Raw genomic sequence first — 24,596 nt, 5'->3', positions numbered from 1 at the left:
GTTTAAAAAAAAAACATTGCTAGAGGGCTGCTCCTCGCCAATAATCCTGCTGGTTGGGGATTTTAACTTTCATCCTTGCGAGACGTGTTGAGAAAAGGAGGGGTCAGGAACATAGGTAGGTCTCAGAGCGGATTCATTTTAGGCACTCCGGTCAGGGAGATAATCTTAACTTTATGGTCTCAGAATTAAACTTTATTAATCTTGTATCTAAAGAACAGTATGACTCCCCTACAGCGGTCCCGACTTTTAAGGGTAAAGGTAATAATACAACTATTGATTATATTTTTGCATCTGCACGATTAGTTCAGTTTCTGGTGGGATTTAGAATAGTGTGGAGTATTTTCAGTGATCATAATCCAATCACAGCAGAATTTGGCTGGTGTGAGCTTGCTGCTAAGACTTCCATCATCTATAAAGATCCACTTATACTTAAAACACGAGGGAGGCGTATTAGCTGTGTTAAAGCTCTCCCAGAGGACTTTCTGAGGAATTTGTAGCTGGAAATTTGAGGTGTTTGAATATTACCGCACATGATCGAGCCATTGTGGATTCATTCTCTACTATTTGTGCTGCGGTCTAGTGAGCGCTGACTAGACATAACACCAAGACAATTAGCTCAAAATCTGCATAGGTTGATAAGAACTACAGAACTGCACAAGGGCTTATAAAGACCTAAAGATAGCCCTAAAATGAAAACCAAGTTCGACATGTGCTGTAAAAGTGGCTAGGAGGGCATATGCGTTGGCTTGCAGGAATAGAATAAGCGCCCTGAAGAGAGAAGCTTGGGATAAGCTTAAGGAGCCTTGTCGTACTAGAAACCGTGCTGTCTTCTTTAAAGTCATTAACCAGCCATTATTTAATGAGGGAACAGTACCGGATCCGAGTATCGGTATATCTGCCCAAAAGTGGGTTGATTACTTTGGTCACATAAATGCCAGTGACAGTGATTCTAACCTTTTTGCACCTCCGGCCAAAGAAACAAATGTCTATTTTGAGTTGGAATAGGTGAGGGGAGGCAAAATGTAATTGATACCTGGGAAGGCTCTGGGACCAGATGGGGTTCCAGGTGGCCTTTATATTTCATGTGCTGATCTGTGGGTCCCATTAATCACCCAGAATCTGAATGCAGTAGCACAAGGCCATATTTCCTCATCATGGAAGCAATCCGTTATGGTACCTATTTTGAAAAAAAAAGGAACCGAGCCGATCCAACATGCTACCATCTAATCTCTGATAAACGCGTAAGCAAAGGTTTTGTGTAGTGTTTTGCTTAAGCGATTAACAGATTGGGCTTATAATAAGAATATATTGTCAGAATTTCAATACGGGTTTAGGCAGGGTCGAGGAACTTTAGAACAAAACTTGAATTGATATATTTTAGTTAATAAATAAACAGTGGTCAAAAGGGAAACTATACACTTAGCCTTCATGGACCTCAGCAGAGTTTTGACGCAGAGGTGTGATCTAAATTGTGGTCTGTACTGAGGGACATGTGGGTGGATGAGGCCCTAGTGGCGTTTTTGCATGATTTGCACAGAGGGCTTTAAGCCTCTGAAAGATACGGCCATTGGGGGAATGCATTGTGCACTTTTAGTTAGGGAAGGGGGTTCTGCAGGGCTGTCCTTTAGTGCCTATGCTTTTTATTTTATATATATTAATCAATTTGATCAGTTTTACCGAAGGTAGGACATAGAATGGTCCCTGCCTTGCTGTACTCAGTTTATTCTGTTCTTATCTCCCGTACAGCAAGAGGCTTACAACTTTTATTATGCTGATTTTATGGAAAATCTGGGCCTAAAAATCACATACTGCAAATGTTATACTATGATAATGGGACCCACATATACCGAAACTAAAACATACTTAATAAAGAATCATGATATAGGTAAGGTGGACAGGTTCTGCTACTTGGGCATCTTGCTGGATGATAATTTATCCTGGGAGCCCCTATTGAAATCATGCATTCAATCTTTTGATAGGGTTGCCTTCAGTATTGATGCCGTTTCCAGGCGACTAGGCTACAGCCATATAAAGTCTGTATTACACCTCTACAACTCAAAGTGCGTTCCAACTGTATCCTTTGGACCAGAGATCTGGGGTAATACGTCTTCCATTACTATACAAGCGGCATAAAATATATTTTAGATAACTGTTACAAATTCCGCAGAATGTACCTGCAGAAGTAGGGGAGGCTTTATTGCTGACTACATACATTTGCGCCCTATACTTTTGTTTTTTGATATGGGTCAAAAAAGAGATGGAATTAAACCGATTTGAGAGATTGCCTGAATATGGATTATAGCCTGTGCATAACTTGGTTAAGTTATATAAAAAATGACTTTGACAAATTTGGGTAAACCACATCTTTATAATTCACCAGAGCTAATTTCTAAATCAGATATTGCATAGATCAAGAGAGCATTTAAGGTATGTATCCAAGAAGCTAGAACCTTAGACTCTAAGCACAAACATTGCTATACACAATATGTTAGGGTGAAATCTATGGGAAAAAATCAAACTTTACCCAACATTGTATATACCGGTTATAACCAGAATGTTTTAACATACTTTTGTTTGAATATGTTCCCTCAATTACTAGCGAGATGGCATAAGCCATCAGCCCCCCTCCCATTTACACATGTGATGCATCCCCTGCACTAGACACTTTAGCCCATTTATGGAAAATTAAAACAATGTGTAATCTGCGACATAAATATATCTGTCCATTTCTCGTGCCTTTGAATTTTCAGCAAGCAAGACCAGCTCTTTCATATCTGCAACTCTTAGACTATTGTCTATCTAGATTTTTAGCAGGGGTGTATTTTGCTTATGTATGACATTGTATTTTTATTGAATTTTGTGTTATGATCATGAATGTATTGATGTTTTTATTACACTTTTATGATTGCTGATTCTAATCAAAATAAAGTAAACACTGACTGATACTGGACTGGCCTGCTAAGATTCATAGGACAACCCTAGTTTTGGAATACATCTCCTCCTGCTCTCGGTCCTAAAGCATCTTGGAGGATTCTGATATTTCAAAAGAACTTCAGATAAGGTCATCAAGAGATTTGGATTTAAACATTATTCAATGCTTGTGAAACTGTTAGGAAGATATATACTTTAAAGGATTGCCTTATGGTGTATGTCTTTAGTACTTGATTGTTTATCCTTTTTTGAAGTCAATTCAATTTTGCCTTTCTGTGCACTCAATAAGTAAACTTATTTTCCGAGTACGTCACGTGCAATTCAACCAAGTCATTCTTCTAAGTCTGTTTTTGCTGGGCTCCATAGGCTGTGGTTCTGTGCTAAACGAGAAGGGTGAGGTAGAAATGGACGCTATTGTTATGGATGGGAAAGATCTGACCTCAGGGGCTGTGTCTGCGGTCCGGTGCATCGCTAACCCAATCAAGCTTGCCAGACTCGTCATGGAAAAGGTATGTGTCTAGGAATATGGTGTTTCTGTTAGACTATCACAGGAATCAGCAAACACTTTTTTGGTAAAAGTTCTTTTGAAATATAAAGAATTATGAGGAGTCCAGAGCAACAAGTGATAAAACAATAAAACCTTCCATACTTTTCAAGAGGATGTCTGTATGTAACTGCAAGCAGAAAGTGTGCCTATTATATAGATTAAGCTGATGGTAAAAAGAAATCTAAATAAAATTAATCCTTGAAGGCATAAGTAAAGAGGATACATCATGTAACCTAACATGGAAGTTAGAAAATATATACTAAAGAACTGCTGGAATATTGAAAGAGGGTGGGGCAAGAGAAGACTCTAGCATTCCCCTAATATTGGTAAGAGATTAAGTAAATGTGTTTAAATGAATCGATTGTAAATGGAAACAGGTTTTGAATCATCTGGATGTCCAGCCATATCTTGGACACTATAATGTCAAGCCTCTTTTATGGACCGAGTATTCTGGATCCTTCTAATAAATGTGACCTGCCGACACCCTTCTCACAAGTTGCGCTTTCAAACTGTGTTTATAAATCTTGAATAATTATGTAGCAAAGGCCTTTATTATGCCATTCAAGTATCTAGGCAGTTAGGAACATGTAAAATGAGTAAATCTCATGAAGTGTATGCCTGTCCTTTGCTGATACGCTCATGTGTTTAGAAAACTGGCAACTATATGTTATTTACACGCATTACCATTACTTGATGAAGACCTTACAGACAGCTGCCCTGCTACTTAAAGGGGCGCACCAGAATATTTCACTTTTTTGTGTTTTTGTAACTTCTTCTGATGGAATGTCACAGAAAAAGAATGAAACTAGGGTGGGATATGTGGCTTTTGGTCCGTGAGGAGCCCACCCTTGCTCCAGTGCCAGATCGCAGAAACATTGGGTAAGAACAATAACTCAGTGGTTTGAGCACCAGCCTCCACGAGACCTCTCTCTAAACAAGTAGATCTGTCTTCCATTTCTTTTAGGTCGAAAACTTAGTTTACAGCTTGCACTAATTATAATGATTGGTGTTGTTGAAATTTATTTAGCATCTTGAGTCTAATGCCCTAACTAATAGAGACAGAAAATATCCATACTACACTCTAGTCGGAGTCTTACTAAGTTTCCCCAAGATTGTAGGGGGATTCAGAGGCATAGTCATAGCAAGAAAGTAAACTGTCACCACCACCCCTACCTTCACCTGTATCAATATTTGTAAGCCAGGTATTTTGTATCTTGTGTGGGCCCTTTGATCTGACGCACCAAGACAGACCTCCCCCTAGTAAGGACCAACCCCCAACAGCTGCATCTTGATAAGATGCAGTAAGGACGCTTTAGTATCAGGTAATGTGAGCAGAGCCATTGAAATGTCAGAAACACAAGCAAGGCACGTAGGAAATAGGCTGCACCAACACTTGAAGGGGCATATGCCTCTTTTCCATTGTTTTTACAGTACAATCTAACCTAAAGAGGAAATAAGTTATATACTGCATTATCTACTTACTGACCATCCTTTATGTATCTGTTTTGTATCCAAGTTTTTGCTCCACATTTTCATGAGTAAGCCTTGACTTTTTCGTCTGGCTACCCCACAGAAAGTCGAAGCCAAATAAAAGATCCTGGGAGTGCTGGTCTGGTTTTTAACACTGGATTTGACATTTGATGCAAAACTCTTAAGTTTCTGTGCAAAGTATTCTGTTTCCCTTTGCAACATATTGCAAATTGTTTGGTGCTACTTTGTAAAACAAAAGACAACTGTGGGTGAATATCTCCAGGATCTGGACTGGTCACTGCGTTTGGTCTCCCAAGGGGCCTACCTTCTCCTGCCTCCATTGTGGAGCCATCTGACTGTCTAGATGCAAGAGCCAAACCCAGAAGTTGATCATTAGGCTCTATGTTGTTTCCACCCCCCAGCTTGGTAGAATTGTTGACTCTAATAAATTCCCATCAAGCTTCACAGACCGCCAAATAAGGGAACATAGTACTGAGTAGAGAGGGCCTCCTCACCAGTCTTCAACTCATCAAAACCAACTTGTGAGATTACATCAAAGGTGATCTTTCTAAGAACTCCTACAACTAGGGGGCCCATTCCGATCTGGGTCGAAAAGCTCTCCTACCAAACCAGATCTAGAGTGTTTTCTGACCGAGCCAGACTCCTGCAGTTCAAACAAGCGAGTACGATGCGGCTGCATACTGCCGGACTCGGTTTGGTCAGACTCCCATTGAAGTCAATGGGAGCCGGTCGTACGACACGTACATGGGCTCCCATTGACTGAATGGGTACATCTTGCACAAGGGCGCCCCCTACAGTGGATACGTTTTGGTGCCATCCGTACCGTACATGCCTTTGTTGGGGAGACCCTTGGGTCTCCCCCTGTGTCCGAGTCGTAAGGCTGCGAATGATGGGGGTCTGACACGGAACCCCAAAAAGCAGCTTCCCGGACGTTTTGCGAGCCGGAAACTTCGGCTCGAACCAGCTGTCCAACACGTGCATCGTACTCGCTCGGTTGGAAATCGCCTTCATTGCACGGCACGGTTTGCTTACGGACGAGATGTACGGAGCGGTTCGACCCGGAAACGTTTTGTCGGTGAATTTTGCATTGCTCGCACGCTCGTACAGCTTTACAAGTCGGGCGGAAAAAAAGCGTTCCGCGCCTACTTTTTCTGGCTGGATCGCGTTCGGTGCCCTTCCAATTGAGATTGGAACCGGGCCCTAAGTGTTTACCTGCACTCCAAAATGGATGACTTTGGCTCTGACATCGACTCTGAAGGCGCAAGAGTGTTTGACTTGGAAGCCAAGTTGGGATGACGAGCTATTTGAGTCTTCCCTGAAAGCAATGGTGGCTCCCCTAAATGCTGAGGCTTTTCCACCCCCAATGCTGAGCCCTTTTTAAACATTTGGGGTACTTAAATGTTTCCCCTTCATAACTTTTTATCTATTTAGGGTATCCACACCAAAGTTGCGTCCTTTTTCCCCAACAACCCATGGATTATAAAAATACCCAGAGTTTCTGGATATCTATGGCGAGCACTGAAAAATAGTCCAAAATAATGATACATTTTGTTTTTTGTGGGGGAAAAAGTGCTGTCGAAGAAAGTGTATATATTTATTTTTCTAAAAAGTGACATCAACAAAATGTGTGCTGTGCTTTCTGGAACAAGCAGAGTTGTTTTAAAAATAAATTACTACAGTTTTGCATTTTTGTAAGAGTTTTCTTAATTTTTGTGCTTTCAACCTACTTGCAGTTTGTGGTAGAAATAGGTACAAAACCCGTGAGCCGTCGCAAAAAGCTATACATTTCCGAAAGTAGACAGATTTCTGAATGGTAACTCTTGAAATTAAAAAATACAAATTAAAATGAGTAGGCAAGAACAGACATTTGAGACACTTCTGATATTTGGGACCTGCAGGGTTTGTAGGTCAATATGCAACCGAAATCTCTTATCCTTACATTCTTTTCCTGTCTCCTGTTTTTCTCTATCACACGCCTCAGCATTCTGTGTAAGTCTGCATTCTCCCTTTCCGTGCTTCTTTCTCTATTTTTAACCGCTTTTGCTTAGCCTCCTTCTGCCAAGTTTGAAGAAAGTCAAACATCCACTGTCTACTTCGTCTCTTAAACAACTGTTCCTGTAAAAAGCCAATCTTCTCTTCATCAAAAGAGCCTGTCAAAGGCCACTGCAACTCGGCATGGCCCCTCGTATATTTGTGCCATAATATACTACACATAATCGGGCAAAGACCATGTTTCACATGCATATCAAAATTGGGGCTGCGTTCAGGAGGCGCAGGCTGAGCTTCTTCCAACCAAGCATCTGCAGAACAACAACAACACTAAATCCAAATTTTACTAAGGCCAGGCGTTGCAAAGAAAAAATAAAATCGTGATTGTCACCAGGCAAAGTATTTGTAAACACTTTACATCAAGACAGTCCTTTGACCGTAACAAACTCAAACCACAGTGGTACCATATCCACATAGAACCAAAACAAACATACCTGATATCAGTTTTACAAGTGAACCAGTTCTCCACTGCCAACTCCTCAGACCAAACAATCAGATCAAGGGTTTTGCCGTTGAGGACTCGTCGGTGATGACCACTGGACAAGGCACCGTTCGGCGGCACAGAAGGAGCAGCTGCGAGTAACAGAAACTCTTCGTGCAGGGATCCTTGAGCCGTCAATCTGACCCAATGATGTCCTCGTCCCCTACCCCCCCGCCCTTCTGCGGGAGGGGGATTGATTAATCTCCTGAAGGAGTCCCTGTTTGACCGCCAACTGACCGAAGCGACCCGCTTGGGTCCACCCGGGTCACCTCGGACCACCTCTCAGCCTTCATACCAAATAAAGAGTCGGAAGAACAGTGGAGAATATACCAACAATTGTTTTATTCAGATACACTCAGAGTGAAGCCCCATCTGCACAGTCTCGAAGAGTAGTACAAAGGGAACTGAAGTCAACAAGCATCGAGATACATTATGTACATTTCATAGCCGTGCAAAAACACGCCCACAGTGGAATTTTCCAGGCAGATGCAGATGGACCGTGAAATACAAAAAAAAATTGATTTTGGTTCTTTTATCTCAAACAACCTAACACAATCCAAGGTCGCTTCACCCTGCGCCCGCCACCAGACAAGTGGGAGAGGACCTCTATCTAGTGAGAAAAGTATACGTTATTATGAACAGTCTATTCATTACTGAAGCACAACTTCAACATTTCAAAAACAAAACTTAACAGAGGCTTTTCTCGGAAACGGTACCAGATTCGTTTCAATTGTCATTCAAAATGGCTTCTGAACAGAAAATGGTGCAGTGAATGCTAACTTATATAGGTACCTGCGTAGGCAGTGTTGGGTCTGTTCTAACACCTCTGAACATGACAACCCTGACGCCTCCGAGATTGTGGAAACAAATCCGAACCTTTCACTCAGTCACTTGTGCTTACTTGTACCTACAGTGTGTGTTGATGTGAAGCCAAGAATCCCCCATAGGTCGGTCCAACCCCATTACCTGGAGGGAGAGAATGTAGGAGTCCTTCTTGGTTACGAACTGGACCCCCCCCCCCCCCCAAATGGAGATGTCAGACCGCTGCGTAGTGAAGTCTCAGTGTGCAGAGACCCTTGGCGTCAGCTGAATTTCCTCGTCTGCTAATCTTTTGGGATGCTCCTTATTTATAATAGAAAGCATCCTTGTGATGTGCATATAGATTAGCGATGGTAAGCGTGTGTAAAAGCCGGTTTGCCCCGTGGATGAAGATAGCACAACATTTTACAAAGTGCGTCAAGAGGCCTTGTACATGGTGCTCGAGGCATTGTGATAATGTTACGTTAAACTTGCTGTGTAAACAAAGTAGTTTCAGAGAAACTAATCCAACATTATCGCGTACGCAAATATATGCAAAAGGTCACAGCAGAAATGTTATTGTGCAAAATTAAGATAACGTAAGGAAAAATGTGTAGCTCCGTTACTTGGGCCTAACACAGGCACATAAGTCATAAGTGGCTGAGAACCTTCTTTTTTAGATTTTCTGTTCGTAGGACTGCTGAGGCTATACAGTTATTGTTCAACCCGTCAAATGAAATGTTTTGTATTCATGTTTTAAACTTTTTGAAGAGTTTTTTTGACCTTGTACTGAATGTAGTTTATGATGTTCTAGGCTCCATCCCTGTTTTAAGAACTAATTTTAATTATGTGTTTGTGTATTTTGTATATCTGTGTTTTATGTGGACCTCCTAGAAGTTCCAAATCCTGAAATAAATCAATTTGAATTTGGTTATTGCATCGCTGGACGTCCAAGCAAAAGCATATGCTAAGATCTTGTTAAGAGAACTGGAAGATTGGACCGTGAAAAATAATTGTATTCCCTTTTATTAGACCGAGTAAAGACAAAAATCATCAATGATAGATCATATTGTAGTACTGACTTATATGTCACATCTCACTTTACTGGCTTTTCAGCCACCTTTGTTTGCATATTTTGTAGATAACACTTCTATTTTTGACAGGGTGGTCCGACAACTGTTATGGATCAGCTAACAAAATTGGGTATATCACAAGCTTTACTTAAAGAAATTGTAACTTTATTTCGAGTACTTGTTATGCATTAAGTTAAGAAAGGCCGACAAAGTAACAAAACCACATTCTACAAACCGGGGCCTTATACCGGGATGGGTCCTGGGCCCCTTATTGTACAACCGTCACAAAGCCTGACCTTGGCGGGACACTACCGAGAGCAAACTCATTTCTACCGACGCTTGGACCATATAAGACTCCGTTTGTTCAGTATGCAGATGATTTGGTCATTCTAGACCAGACATAAATAGGCATGCAACAAGCCCTGGATACACTGAATAAATACAGTCTAGCGAACAAGCTGCCAGTTACCAGGAGCAAAATCTAAGGTGATGGTGTTTGGGAAAAACAAGTTGACAGTCTTGGACTTTGGGCCATTCAAAGATAATTTATACCCCAGTATATAACGGTCTGGGGGTCTGGCTATCGGAAAATCGCAACCGTAATACTCAAATTATATCCGGGGAAAAAAGAAAGTGATTTTATATTTACTTTATGTAGACTAAACTCATGTTTCTGTAGTCCATCGGCGGAAGTAATCGAAACAGTTAGGAAAGCTAAGCGGACAACAACTATCCATCTCCTATGGACACCATGCCTTCCCATCAGATCACACATTCTGGACAAACTGCAATGTATGACGTACACACGGATGTTCTATTTACCACAGTACACTCAATGCGCTCTGACCCGCCTGCAGTTCGGACTGCTCAGGCAGGATTTATAATGCAAGTCATTTGTTAAATGTCATCACTTAGTTATAAATGTAAACCGTGGCACGCTTAAGGTTGTTATGCAAGAGGTCAACAAAATAGTGGTCAATACTTGGCCCATATATTTGCGCACCACCATTAAAGACTTAATGCTCATCAAGGGTAACCTTTTTAACTTCTCTCTCTTATTCAGCCCTAAAAGCATTTTTAAAAAATTAATTACTGATGTTATCAAGTGAAGCCGACTTGGAAAAGCTAGAAACACTCGCACATTTAAAAAGAAATCTGCAAATCATATGAATTAAAATAAATTCAACCTTATTTAAAAAAGACATGAAGCAGGTCTCCTAGAAACTACTTTATGCATGCAAGATTAATGGTCCTGCCTAGTAATAATCACTGAGAATCTTGGAGGAGCATACTCCTTGTTAATACCACTACCGGTCTACAACTACAGAAAATAAACTATTACCTCAAAGCCTAATAGCAGTGGCCCCCGCCTCATCACCTGTCATCGCCGCAGCAAACAAGACTGCCAGTATTATCCGTAGTGAAGCAAAACATTAATACATTGCACTGAGCAAATTGCTCGTATAAATATAGTTTTTGCACGGTTATATTATGTCATCTTGTTTAAAAACGTGTTTACTGATTCCTTCTAAACCTTAAATCTATTATATTGTAAGATTGTTTTAAAAGTTTTCTGCTGCCCATCCACTCTGTGGGCACATGAACATATAGTTTTAATTTTGGTGTATTCAGATTAATAGACGTGTAATCTTTGGGGGCGCATCTCCCTCAAAGTGCCACTGATCTCGCCCGTGTTCCTTAACACTGAGACAAGGAAGAAGGGTGTTCCACATTTACCCTGTGTAATCTATGCTAAACTTAGACCCATTGTTAGATTAATGGTCTGTCTGGCATAGTTGGAGACGTGTTATCCGTTGCAATGTTCAAACTCCCCACTGGAGGACTCCATATACCACGGCAAACAATTTGATGGATAAAAGCTCAAAGCCGACCTTGTAAACATATTTTTTTTCTGATGCAGCTTTTCCACACATTTTCCTCACTTCTTTATTATTTGTATTATTTTCGAGTTTGGGGAATTATGTGCTGTCCTCCTTTGGGGAGGGTAGTGGGCAAATCTGGCGTCATTTTAACAGGGTAACCTTCTGTTACGATATAGTAAAGGTTTCGAATTAGATGACTACATGTATATTGTCATTTTGGTGTCTCTGTTGCTATGGCGCTTTAGTTATGCTCGTGTGCCTTTAGGTTTTTTAAAGACTGTCCGAATAGGGTGCAAACTGGCGCGTCCATAAACGGTCGCCTGTATTTTTTTAATCGATAAAAGCCAGTGCTTATATGCTTGGTTGATGCTGTGTGGTTGTAGTGTGGCATTGTTGGTGTGCCAGAGCTTGTTCGAATGGTTGCCTTGCCCAATTTGGTGTTTTAGTCGGCATGGTGACTTAACATTTTTTTACTAAGAGCAAGGCCAATCTTCTTTGCATGGCTGCCTTTTCTGATTTAGATAGTTAGGTCTAGTGACTCTGCCGCTGTTTTTCTGTCCAGTTCATCTGAGATTGAAAATAGAATACTACATTCAACATCTACATTTATGCACCTTCCCCAGTGTTCGTGGTAATCAATCAGTGACACTTATAAAGCGCGCTACATACCCGTAGGGTCTCAAGGCGCTGGGGGGGGGGGGGGTGCCGCTACTGCTCGAACAGCCAGGTCTTCAGCTTCTTCCTGAAGGAGAGGTGGTCTTGGATCAGGCGCAGGTCGGTCGGGAGGGAGTTCCAGGTCTTGGCGGCCAGGTAGGAGAAGGACCTTCCTCCTGTAGTCGCTCTTCGGATGCGGGGGACGGCGGCGAGGGCGTGGTTGGCTGATCGGAGGTGGCGTTTGGGAGCGTAGAAGGTGACTCGGCTGTTGAGGTAGCTCGGGCCTTGGTCGTGTAGGGCTTTGTGTGCGTGGGTGAGGAGGCGGAAGGTGATTCTTTTGTTGACGGGGAGCCAGTGAAGGTCTCTCAGATGTCCGGAGATGTGGCTGGTTCGTGGGATGTCGAGGATGAGTCTGGCCGAGGCGTTCTGGATCCGCTGGAGTCTCTTCTGGAGCTTGGCGGTGGTACCGGCGTATAGGGCGTTGCCGTAGTCCAGACGGCTGGTGACGAGGGCTTGGGTGACGGTCTTCCTGGTCTCGGTGGGGATCCACCAGAAGATCTTTCGTAGCATGCGCAGGATGTTGAAGCACGACGAGGAGACGGCGTTGACTTGTCTGGTCATGGAGAGGGAGGAGTCCAGGATGAAGCCCAGGTTGCGTGCGTGGTCTGTCGGTTTGGGTGCGGTGCCCAGGGCGGGTGGCCACCAGGAGTCGTCCCAGGCGGAGGGTGAAGAGCCCAGGATGAGGACCTCCGTCTTGTCTGAGTTCAGTTTCAGGCGGCTGGTCGTCATCCACTCGGCTACCTCTTTCATCCCTTCGTGCAGGTTGGCTCTGGCGGCTGCGGGGTCGTTGGTCAGGGAGAGGATCAGCTGGGTGTCGTCGGCGTAGGAGATTATTCTGAGGTTGTGTTTGCGTACGATGGCCGCGAGGGGGCTCATGTAGACGTTGAAGAGGGTGGGGCTCAGAGATGATCCTTGGGGGACGCCGCAGATGACTTCGGAGGCCTCTGACTTGTACGGTGGCAGGCGGACTCTCTGTGTTCTTCCGTCGAGGAAGGAGATGATCCATTCCAGTGCCTTCTCCTGAATTCCGACGTCGCTGAGGCGCTGCACTAGGGTGCGGTGGCAGACAGTGTCGAATGCCGCGGAGAGGTCTAGGAGGATGAGGGCCACTGTTTCTCCATTGTCCATCAGGGCTCGGATGTCATCGGTGGCGGCGATGAGGGCGGTCTCGGTGCTGTGGTTGGCTCGGAAGCCGGACTGTGAGGGGTCGAGGGATCCGTTCGTCTCGAGGAAGGCGGCCATCTGCTTGTTGACGGTCTTCTCGATGACTTTGGCTGGAAACGGGAGAAGCGAGATGGGGCGGTAGTTCTTGAGGTCGGTGGGGTCCGCTGTTGGTTTCTTGAGTAGGGCGCTGAGTTCGGCGTGTTTCCAGCTCTCAGGGAAGATGGTGGTGTCGAAGGATGTGTTGATGATGTCTCGTAGGTGGGGTGCGATGACAGCGTAGGCCTTGTTGAAGACGTGGTGAGGGCAGGGGTCGGTCGGTGATCCGGAGTGGATGGAGTTCATCGTGCGGATGGTGTCTTCGGTGCTGATCGGGGTCCAGGCGTGGAGGGTGGTGGTGGGGGGTGGTTGTTCGGTCATGGTGTGCGTTGGTTGGTTGTTGAAGCTGCTGTGTATGTCCGTGATCTTGTTGTGGAAGTATGAAGCGAGGGAGTTGCAGAGGTCTTGCGATGGGGTGATGTCGTTGTTTCCTGCGCTGGGGTTGGAAAGCTCTTTCACGATGTTGAAGAGTTCCTTGCAGTTGTGTGCGTTGTTGTCCAGCCGGTCCTTGAATGCTGTTTTCTTGGCGGCGCGGATCAGCTGGTGGTGTTTCCGGGTGGCAAGTTTGTAGGAGGTCCTGTTGTCCGGTGTCGGTTCCCTTTTCCAGACTTTCTCGAGGGCTTGGCAGTTCTTCTTGGAGCTCTTGAGTTCGTCGGTGAACCATGGGGTCTTCTTGCTGCCGTGTCTGCTAGGCGGGGTCCTCAGTGGGGCGAGTTCGTCCGCGCAGTTGCTGATCCACTTTGTGAGGTTGTCGGCGGCCTGGCTGGGGTTCGCTGAGCTGGCAGGAGGGTGCTGGCTCAGGGAGGTGGCGAGCTGGTCTGCTGTGATCTTGTTCCAGCTTCTGCGGGCGGCCTGTTGCTGGTGTTGGTGGGTCGTCGTTCTCTTGAAGGTGAAGTGGACGCAGCTGTGGTCCGTCCATTGAAGCTCTGTGGCGTGGCTGAAGTCGATGTCTGTGCTGGATGAGAAGACGGCGTCGAGTGTGTGTCCGGCGCGGTGGGTGGAGGTGGACACCAGTTGCTTGAGTCCCAGGTTGGCGAGGTTGTCGAGCAGGGTGCTGGTGTTGCGGTCGTTGTTGTTCTCCAGATGGAAGTTGAGGTCTCCCAGGAGGATGTAGTCAGCGGAGGGGAGGGCATGCGGGCTGACGAAGTCGGCGATGTCCTCGCTGAATTGCGTGCGTGGTCCAGGGGGTCGGTAGATCAGGGTGCCTCTGAGGGTGGTGTTCGGGTTGGTGTGGATCTGGAAATGCAGGTGTTCGGCGCTGGTCAGGGTGTTGTCGGTGCTGGTCGTGAGACGGATGGTGCTTCTGTGGATGATGGCGATGCCTCCTCCCATCTGGTTGGCGTTTCGGTCCCTCCGGACGATCTTGTAGCCCTCTGGGATGGCGATGGCGATGTCTGGAGCTGAGGAGGCGTTCATCCAGGTCTCCGTGAGGAAGGCAACGTCGGGGGCTGTGGCGTCTAGGAGGTTCCAGAGTTCGATGGCGTGTCTGTGGACGGAGCGGGTGTTGAGCAGGATGCACTTGAGGTGGGTGCTGCTGGTGTTCGACTTGGCGAGTGCTGGTGCGGGGCAGGTCCGGATGCAGGAGAACTTGCAGGCGTGGCAGCTGAAGGGTCCGTGGGTACGTCTTGGAGTGGCTTGATGGCATTCTGGGAGTCGGCCGGTGTTGAGAGCGGTGAGGGTGGCGGCGGAGTACGTCAGGCGGGTTGGTCGGGATCTTCGTGGGCCAGGGGTCCTGGCACTGGGCGCGGTCCAGGCGCGGACGGGCGCAGACGGGCTTACCTTTGGCGCGCCTTCGGCGCACAATCGGCGCGCCCGCTGCGCGTGACCGCTGAGCGTTCGCACGGTCGCCATTTAAGGCGAAGTGCGCGGGTGGGCGGAGCAGCTGGGAGCGGGGAGGGTACAGAATAGAAAAGGGGCGGGGAAAAGCGGCGGTGGCGGGAAGGGAGGGCGGAGGGCGGCGAGGTAGGCGGACAGAAAGGAAGGAGAACCTAAACACGGGCAAAGAGAAATTGACCTCAGCAGGCACAAATTCTAGACAAAACAAGGGAAAAAATGAAAATAAACACAACAGGCACAAATGTTAGGCAAAACAAGGCAAAAACAAAGTCAGCAGCGGAGACAGCCGGCAACCGGCAAACGAGGCAGCAGCGAGGAGGGGGCAGGCAAGGGCACACGCAGCAGCTGGTGGCCGTGCGGCGCGGGGGTGTTCCACAAGTGGGGATTATAGTACGTTTGCTTCCTGTTCTCCAAATATTTACTTGCCCAAATTGTATTAAACTATTGGAGGTAGATAGCTAAATGTATTCCCTAATATATATACACACTTTTCTCAATTTTATTCGTTTCTATTTAAAATAGTATACATGAGCTCTCCAAAATATATACACTTTCCCTGATTTATGATGGACTGAAGTTAGACTAGTATACCAGACATCCCCACCCCAAATATATGCACAGTCCATATGTGTGGTTGTCTATATAGGAATTGTACATGTTGCCCCCACCAAGTATGTTATTTCTACAGTGTTAGTGGGACTTGAGTAATGGTTGTAAACCTGACTCCCCACCCACCTATTCCCGAAAACATTTGCATTTTCCCCAATGGTAGTACGATTGGGGTAAGAAAAACAAAACTGACCCCATCAAATTAGACACCAAACCAATTCTAATGTAATTTCTAACCTTTATTTTTGTTTTAGTGGGATTAATATAGTAATTTAATTTCCAATTTTTTAAGATTTGTTAGTTGTATTGATTTTATTTTTACAAATGTTTTTAAATGTATTTAAATATTAAAGATTTGTTTTTTAAAACTCATAAAAAGATTAAAAATGTAAACTATTTTATAATATATATATATATATATATATATATATATATATATATATATATATATATATATATATTTTTTTTTTTAAATAAAATCTTTACTTGGAGGTGGGCGAGCTAACAAACTAACAAGGAGAGCCGTGCCAAAGTTCTGGCTTGGCTCTAAGGGCCCATGCACGTGCAGAGCTAAGAAAACATTTGGCTTGCAAATCATACAATAAATATGTTAAATTTGTGATGTATCTTAAAGAAGAAGAAAAAAGTGTATTTCTTTAACATGCAGAAGAGTTTCACCTTAGCACATCATACTATATCACTGGATTGATAGTTGTTTATAAAAGGATAGTGGGGGGTTGTGCGTGTGTGTGTGTGGGGTTGTGCGTGTGTGTGTGGGGTTGTGCATGTGTGTGTGGGGTTGTGCGTGTGTGCGTGGGGTTGTGCGTGTGTGTGGGGTTGTGTGTGTGGGGTTGTGTAGTTGTGGGGTTGTGTAGTTGTGGCTTTGTGTGTGTGTGGGGTTGTGTGTGTGTGGGGGGTGGGGTTGTGTGTAGGGGGTTGTGCGTGGGGGGTGGGGTGTGTGTGTGGGGTTGTGGTTGTGTGTGTGTGGGGGGGCTTGTGTGGTGTGGGGTTGTGTGTGTGTGGGTGGGGTTGTGGTTGTGTGTGGGGGGGTTGTGTGGGGTTGTGTGTGTGGTTGTGTGTGTGGGGGGGTTGTGTGTGGGCTTGTGGGGTTGTGTGTGTGTGTGTTTGGGGGGTTGTGTGGTGTCAGGTTGTGTGTGGGGGTGTTGGGGTTGTGTGGGGGTGGGGTTGTGTGTGTGGGGTTGTCTGTGGGGTTGTGTGTGTGTGGGGTTGTGTGTGTGTGGGGGTTGTGTGTGTGTGTGTGGGGTTGTGTGTGTGTGTGGGGTTGTGTGTGTGGGGGGTTGTGTGTGTGTGGGGGGTTGTGTGGGGTGTTGTGTGTGTGGGGGGTTGTGTGTGTGTTGGGGGTGTGTGTGTGGGGGTTGTGTGTGTGGGGCTGGTTGTGTGTGTGGGGCTGGTTGTGTGTGTGGGGCTGGTTGTGTGTGTGGGGGTGTTGTGTGGGTGTTGTGTGTGTGGGGGGGTTGTGTGTGTGTGTGAGGTTGTGTGTTCGGGGTGTGTGTTGGGGGTTGTGTGTGTTTGTGGGGGGGTTGTGTGTGTGTGTGGGGGGTTGTGTGGGTGTGTGTGTGTGGGGTTGTGTGTGTGTTGGGGGGGTTGTGTGGGTGTGTGGGGAGGGTTGTGTGTGGGAGGTTGTGTGTGGGGGGGTTGTGTGTGTGTGTGGGGGGAGTGTGTGGGGTGGTGGGGGGGTTGTGTGTGTGGGGAGTTGTGCATGTGTGTGGGGAGTGTGTGTGTGAGGGGTTGTGTGTGGGGGGGTTGTGTGTGTGTGGGGGGGATGTGGGGGGCTGTGTGTGTGGGGGGGGTTTGTGTGTGTGGGGTTTGTGTGGGGTTGTGTATGTGGGATTGTGTGTGTATGTGGGGTTGTGTGTGGGGGGGGTTGTGTGTGTGGGGGTGTGTGTGTATGTGTGTGTGGGGTGTGTGTAGGTGCGTGGGGTTGTGTGTGAGGGGGTTGTGGTTGTGTGTGGGGGGGTTGTGTGGTGTGGGGTTGTGGTTGTATGTGTGGGGTTGTGGTTGTGTGTGTGTGGGGGGGTTGTGTGGTGTGTGTGTGGTTGTGTGGTGTGTGTGGGGGTTGTGTGGTGTGGGGTTGTGGTTGTGTGTGGGGGGTTGTGTGGTGTAGGGTTGTGGTTGTGTGTGGGGGTTGTGGTTGTGTGTGGGGGTTGTGGTTGTGTGTGGGGGGGTTTTGTGTGTGTGGGGGGTTTGTGTGTGTGGGAGGGTTGTGTGTGTGTGGGGGTTGTGTGTGGTGGGGTGTGTATTTGTGGGTTTGTGTGTGGGAGGTTGTGTGTGGGGGGGCATGTGTGGGGTGTGTGTGTGTGGGGTGTGTGTGTGTGGGGTTGTGTGTGTGTGGGGTTGTGTGTGTAGTGGGGTGTGTGTGTGGGGGGAGTTGTGCGTGGGGGTGGGGGTGGGGTTGTGTGTGTGGGGTTGTGTAGTTGTGGGTTTGTGTGTGTGTGGGGGGTTGTGGTTGTGTGTGTGTGGGGGGGGTTGTGTGGTGTGGGGTTGTGTGTGTGTGGGTGGGGTTGTGGTTGTGTGTGGGGGGGTTGTGTGGGGTTGTGTGTGTGTGTGTGGGGGGGTGGGGTTGTGTGTATGTGGGGGGTAGGGTTGTGTGTGTGGGGGTTGTGTGTGTTTGTGTGGGGGGTTGTGGTTGTGTGTGTGGGGGGTGTGTGTGTGGGGGCTTGTGTGGTTGTGTGTGTGGGGTTGTGTGTGGGGTTGTGGTTGTGTGTGGGGGGTTGTGTGTGTGTGTAGGTTGTGTGTGGGGTTGTGTGTGTGGGGGGTTGCAGGTGTGTGGGGGGTTCTGTGTGTGGGGGTGTTGTGTGTGGGTTGTGTTTTTGGGGGGTTGTGTGTGTTTGTAGGGTTGTGGTCGTGTGTGTGGGGGGTTGTGTGGTGTGGGGTGTTGTGTGGGGTGTTGTGTGTGTGTGTGGGGGGTTGTTTGTGTGTGGGGGGTTGTTTGTGTGTGGGGGGTTGTGTGTGTGTGGGGGGTTGTGTGTGTGGGGGGGATTGTATGTGTGTGGGGGATTGTGTGTGGGGGGTTGTGTGTAGTGGGGTGTGTATTTGTGGGTTTGTGTGTGGGAGGTTGTGTGTGGGGGCGTGTTGTGTGTGTGTGTAGGGGGTGTTGTGTGTGGGGGGGTATGTGTGTGGGGTTGTGTGTGGTTGTGTGTGTGTGGGTTTGTGCGTGTGTGGGGGGGTTGTGTGTGTGTGGGGTTGTGTAGTTGTGGGATTGTGTAGTTGTGGGTTTGTGTGTGTGGGGTTGTATGTGTGTGGGGGGTGGGGTTGTGTGTATGTGGGGGGTGAGGTTTTGTGTGTAGGGGTTGTGTGTATGTGGGGGGTGGGGTTGTGTGTGTGTGTGTGTGTGTGTGTGTGTGTGTGTGTGTGTGGGGTGTGTGTGTATGGGGTGTGTGTGTGGGGTGTGTGTTTGTGGGGGGGTTGTGTGTGGGTGTTTGTGTGTGGGGGTGTTTGTGTGTGGGGGGGTTTGTGTGTGGGGGGGTTGTGTGTGTGGGGGTTGTGTGTGTGGGGGTTGTGTGTGTGTGTGGGGGTTGTGTGTGTGGGGGGTTGTGTTTGTGTGGGGGGTTGTGGTTGTGTGTGTGGGGGGGTTGTGTGTGTGGGAGTTGTGTGGGGGTGTGTGTGGTTGTGTGTAGGGCTGTGGTTGTGTGTGGGGTTGTGGTTGTGTGTGTGGGGTGTTGTGTGTGTGTGGGGTGTTGTGTGGGGGTTTTATGTGTGGGGGGTTGTGTGTGTGCGGGGGGTTGTGGGTGGGGGTGGGGTTGTGTGTGTGGGTTGTGTTTTTGGGGCGTTGTGTGTGTTTGTGGGGTTGTGGTTGTGTGTGGGGGGTTGTGTGTGTGGGGGGGTTGTGGTTGTGTGTGGGGTTGTGGTTGTGTGCACACGCACACAACCACACACACGCAACCACACACATAAACACACACAACCCCAAACACAACCACACACACACAAAACCAAACCCAACCACACACACGCGCAACTACTTGCGCAACCACACCCGCAACCACACCCGCAACCACACCCGCAACCACACCTGCAACCACACCCGCAACCACACCCGCAACCACACTCGCAACCACACTCGCAACCACACTCGCAACCACACTCGCAACCACACTCGCAACTACACACGCAACTACACACGCAACTACACATGCAACTACACACGCAACTACACACGCAACTACACACGCAACCACACACGCAACTACACACGCAACTACACACGCAACTACACACGCAACTACACACGCAACCACACAAACCACACACACACACAAAACCTCACAGCCACACACAACCACAACCACACACACAACCACAACCAACCACACATACAACCACACATACACACAACCACACACACACACACAACCACACACACACAACCACACACATAAAACCACACACATAAAGACATGCAACCACACATGCAACCACACACACACAAAACCACACACACCCAAAACCACACACACACAACCAAACCCAACTACACACGCAACCACACACACGCAACCACACACACACGCAACCACACACACAACCACACACACAACCACACACACAACCACACAGGCAAGCCCACAGGCAACCCCACACACACACAAAAACACACAACCACACACACAACTACACACACGACCACACACACAACCAACCACACAACCAACCACACACACACGCAACCACACACACACGCAACCACACACACGCAACCACACACACGCAACCACACACACGCAACCACACACACGCAACCACACACGCAACCACACACACGCAACCACACACACGCAACCACACACATGCAACCACACACATGCAACCACACACATGCAACCACACAGGCAATCCCACAGGCAACCCCACACACACACAAAACCACACACACAACCATACACACAACCAACCACACAACCACACACAACCACTCACACACAACCACACACGCAACCACACACGCAACCACACACACAACCACATACAACTACATACAACCACACACACAAAACCACACACAACCCCACCCACAACCACACACAACCACACACAACCACACAACCAAACCCAACCACACACACATGCAACCACACATGCAACCACACATGCAACCACACATGCAACCACACATGCAACCACACATGCAACCACACATGCAACCACACACACGCAACCACACACACGCAACCACACACACGCAACCACACACCCAATCACACACCCAATCACACACCCAATCACACACAACCACACACACAGCCACACACCTCATCAATTGTTAACACATCCACAATTAACTATTGTAGCAATCACAGTATGGCAACCACACACGCAACCACACAAAACCACACAACCACACACACACAAAACCTCACAGCCACACACAACCACAACCACACACACAACCACAACCAACCACACACACAACCACACACACACACAACCACACACACACACAACCACACACAACCACAACCACACACATAAAACCACACACATAAAGACATGCAACCACACATGCAACCACACACACACAAAACTACACACCCAAAACCACACACACACAACCAAACCCAACTACACACGCAACCACACACACGCAACCACACACACGCAACCACACACACACCCAACCACACACACAACCACACACACAACCACACACACAACCACACAGGCAAGCCCACAGGCAACCCCACACACACACAAAAACACACAACCACACACACAACTACTCACATGACCACACACAACTAACCACACAACCAACCACACACACACGCAACCACACACACGCAACCACACACATGCAACCACACACACGCAACCACACACACGCAACCACACACACGCAACCACACACACGCAACCACACACACGCAACCACACACACGCAACCACACACACGCAACCACACACATGCAACCACACACATGCAACCACACAGGCAATCCCACAGGCAACCCCACACACACACAAAACCACACACAAAACCACACAACCACACACACAACCATACCCACAACCACACACACAACCAACCACACAACCACACACAACCACTCACACACAACCACACACGCAACCCCACACGCAACCACACACACAACCACATACAACTACATACAACCACACACACAAAACCACACACAACCCCACCCACAACCACACAACCACACAACCAAACCCAACCACACACACATGCAACCACACATGCAACCACACATGCAACCACACATGCAACCACACATGCAACCACACATGCAACCACACATGCAACCACACACACACAACCACACACACGCAACCACACACACGCAACCACACACACGCAACCACACACACGCAACCACACACACGCAACCACACACACGCAACCACATGCAACCACACACACGCAACCACACACACGCAACCACACACACGCAACCACACACACGCAACCACACACACGCAACCACACACCCAACCACACACCCAACCACACACCCAACCACACACCCAACCACACACCCAACCACACACCCAACCACACACCCAACCACACACAACCACACACACAGCCACACACCTCATCAATTGTTAACACATCCACAATTAACTATTGTAGCAATCACAGTATGGCAACCACACACGCAACCACACAAAACCACACAACCACACACACACAAAACCTCACAGCCACACACAACCACAACCAACCACACACACAACCACAACCAACCACACATACAACCACACACACACACAACCACACACACAACCACACACACACAACCACAACCACACACATAAAACCACACACATAAAGACATGCAACCACACATGCAACCACACACACACAAAACCACACACACCCAAAACCACACATACAACCAAACCCAACTACACACGCAACCACACACATGCAACCACACACACACGCAACCACACACACAACCACACACACAACTACACACACGACCACACACACAACTACACACACGACCACACACACAACTACACACACGACCACACACACACACACGCAACCACACGCACACGCAACCACACGCACACGCAACCACACACACGCAACCACACACACGCAACCACACACACGCAACCACACACATGCAACCACACACATGCAACCACACACATGCAACCACACACATGCAACCACACACATGCAACCACACAGGCAATCCCACAGGCAACCCCACACACACACAAAACCAGACACAAACCACACAACCACACACACAACCATACACACAACCACAACCACACACACAACCAACCACACAACCACACACAACCACTCACACACAACCACACACGCAACCACACACGCAACCACACACACAACCACATACAACTTCATACAACCACACACACAAAACCACACACAACCCCACCCACAACCACACACAACCACACACAACCACACAACCAAACCCAACCACACACACATGCAACCACACATGCAACCACACATGCAACCACACATGCAACCACACATGCAACCACACATGCAACCACACATGCAACCACACACACGCAACCACACACACACGCAACCACACACACACGCAACCACACACACACGCAACCACACACACACGCAACCACACACACGCAACCACACACACGCAACCACACACAGGCAACCACACAGGCAACCACACAGGCAACCACACACCCAATCACACACCCAATCACACACAACCACACACACAGCCACACACCTCATCAATTGTTAACACATCCACAATTAACTATTGTAGCAATCACAGTATGGCGTACTTTACTTTTAAACATATTCATCTAAAGAGCTGCATGCCATCACTGCTACAAAAATAAATAGGCATTTTTTTGGCCTACAATTTATAGACTTTTGTTTGAATTGGTGTTTCAATATTTAGCAATGTCAATAGCTCAAACGTAATTAATGCGAGACCTATTGCATTGCAAATGCTTGTTATTTTTGAGGTAGGTTGATTGGTGACCCACTAGGAATCGCTAAATAAACTCAGTTTCATACATTAGGAACAGTGATTACCCAATTCGCAGAAAATTGCAATTAGGTAATCGCTGTTTCTAATACATATGGCCTTAATGTTTTATTGTTTTGTTCTTTAAAACATCTGGCAGTGTAACAGTCATGACTGTCATATGTAGGTTGAGAGCAGACAACTATAGTGATTTTTAAATGACTGCAAGTCACCCATATCTTATGATGTTTTGCCAGGCATCCTCTAGCAAGGTAGATCACTTCTGCAACCTAATATCAGCGGTCCATACCCCTTTCCTTGTTTCTTGTGGTGGGGCCTTGTTGGGTCGCTAATGGTGAACTACATTCTGTTTGGTGAGGAGGAAAACCAGTCCCACTAAGGAAAGTACACTACAAGAGCCCTCCCAGTCAAGGCCTTGCTGAGGATGGACTCAGCCTTATGCCAGTATTCTTGGATTATCAAACCGCTGTAGACCATATGAAGGAAATCTCCTGCATCGTGGCAGCATCTCTTGCAAGGCCCTTTCCATCTTCAGCAGCCGTTTTGGGCAATAACACATTGTGTGCAGGTACTTAAATTGGCTAAATTGGAGGTTAGTGGGTAAACAGGACTCATGAGGAACCATCTTTGTTTCCTCCTGTAATGAGCCAAGTTGAACCCCCTATCAGTATTGTAAGTCTGTAAAAGGTCTGAGGTGCTAATCACCAGAAAACGGTGCCCATGAAATGCCCCACTTACCTAGCAGTGCATGTCATTTTTAGGTCCAGGGACCTATAAGCTGCGCAAGCGCAGCTTCCGGTCCGGAGATCTTATGTTTTGGAGTAGGGCAGTTTAAACCCGCCTCTCTGCTCCTTTCGCTTCCATTGGCTGGCTTCCTAAACAGAGACCAGCCATTGGAAGAGAAGGGAGTCACTCCAAACAAGC

The 24,596-nt window shown here is 47.3% G+C and overlaps 1 protein-coding gene across 10 annotated transcripts in view; it reads left to right on the top strand.

The window, feature by feature from the left end:
• ASRGL1 (asparaginase and isoaspartyl peptidase 1) overlaps nt 1-24,596 on the top strand; it is a 476,854-nt gene that overhangs the window by 155,455 nt on the left and 296,803 nt on the right. For all 10 annotated transcript variants that reach the window (XM_078648034.1, XM_078648037.1, XM_078648035.1 and 7 more), the window contains one exon: nt 3,298-3,440. In XM_078648034.1, the coding sequence (XP_078504160.1) occupies nt 3,298-3,440 (143 nt within the window). The remainder of the gene's footprint in view (nt 1-3,297; nt 3,441-24,596) is intronic.

Source organism: Lissotriton helveticus, chromosome 6 (assembly GCF_964261635.1).
Source record: "Lissotriton helveticus chromosome 6, aLisHel1.1, whole genome shotgun sequence".
Taxonomy (NCBI): Eukaryota; Metazoa; Chordata; class Amphibia; order Caudata; family Salamandridae; genus Lissotriton; species Lissotriton helveticus.
This window is presented reverse-complemented; position numbering and strand designations above follow the sequence as displayed.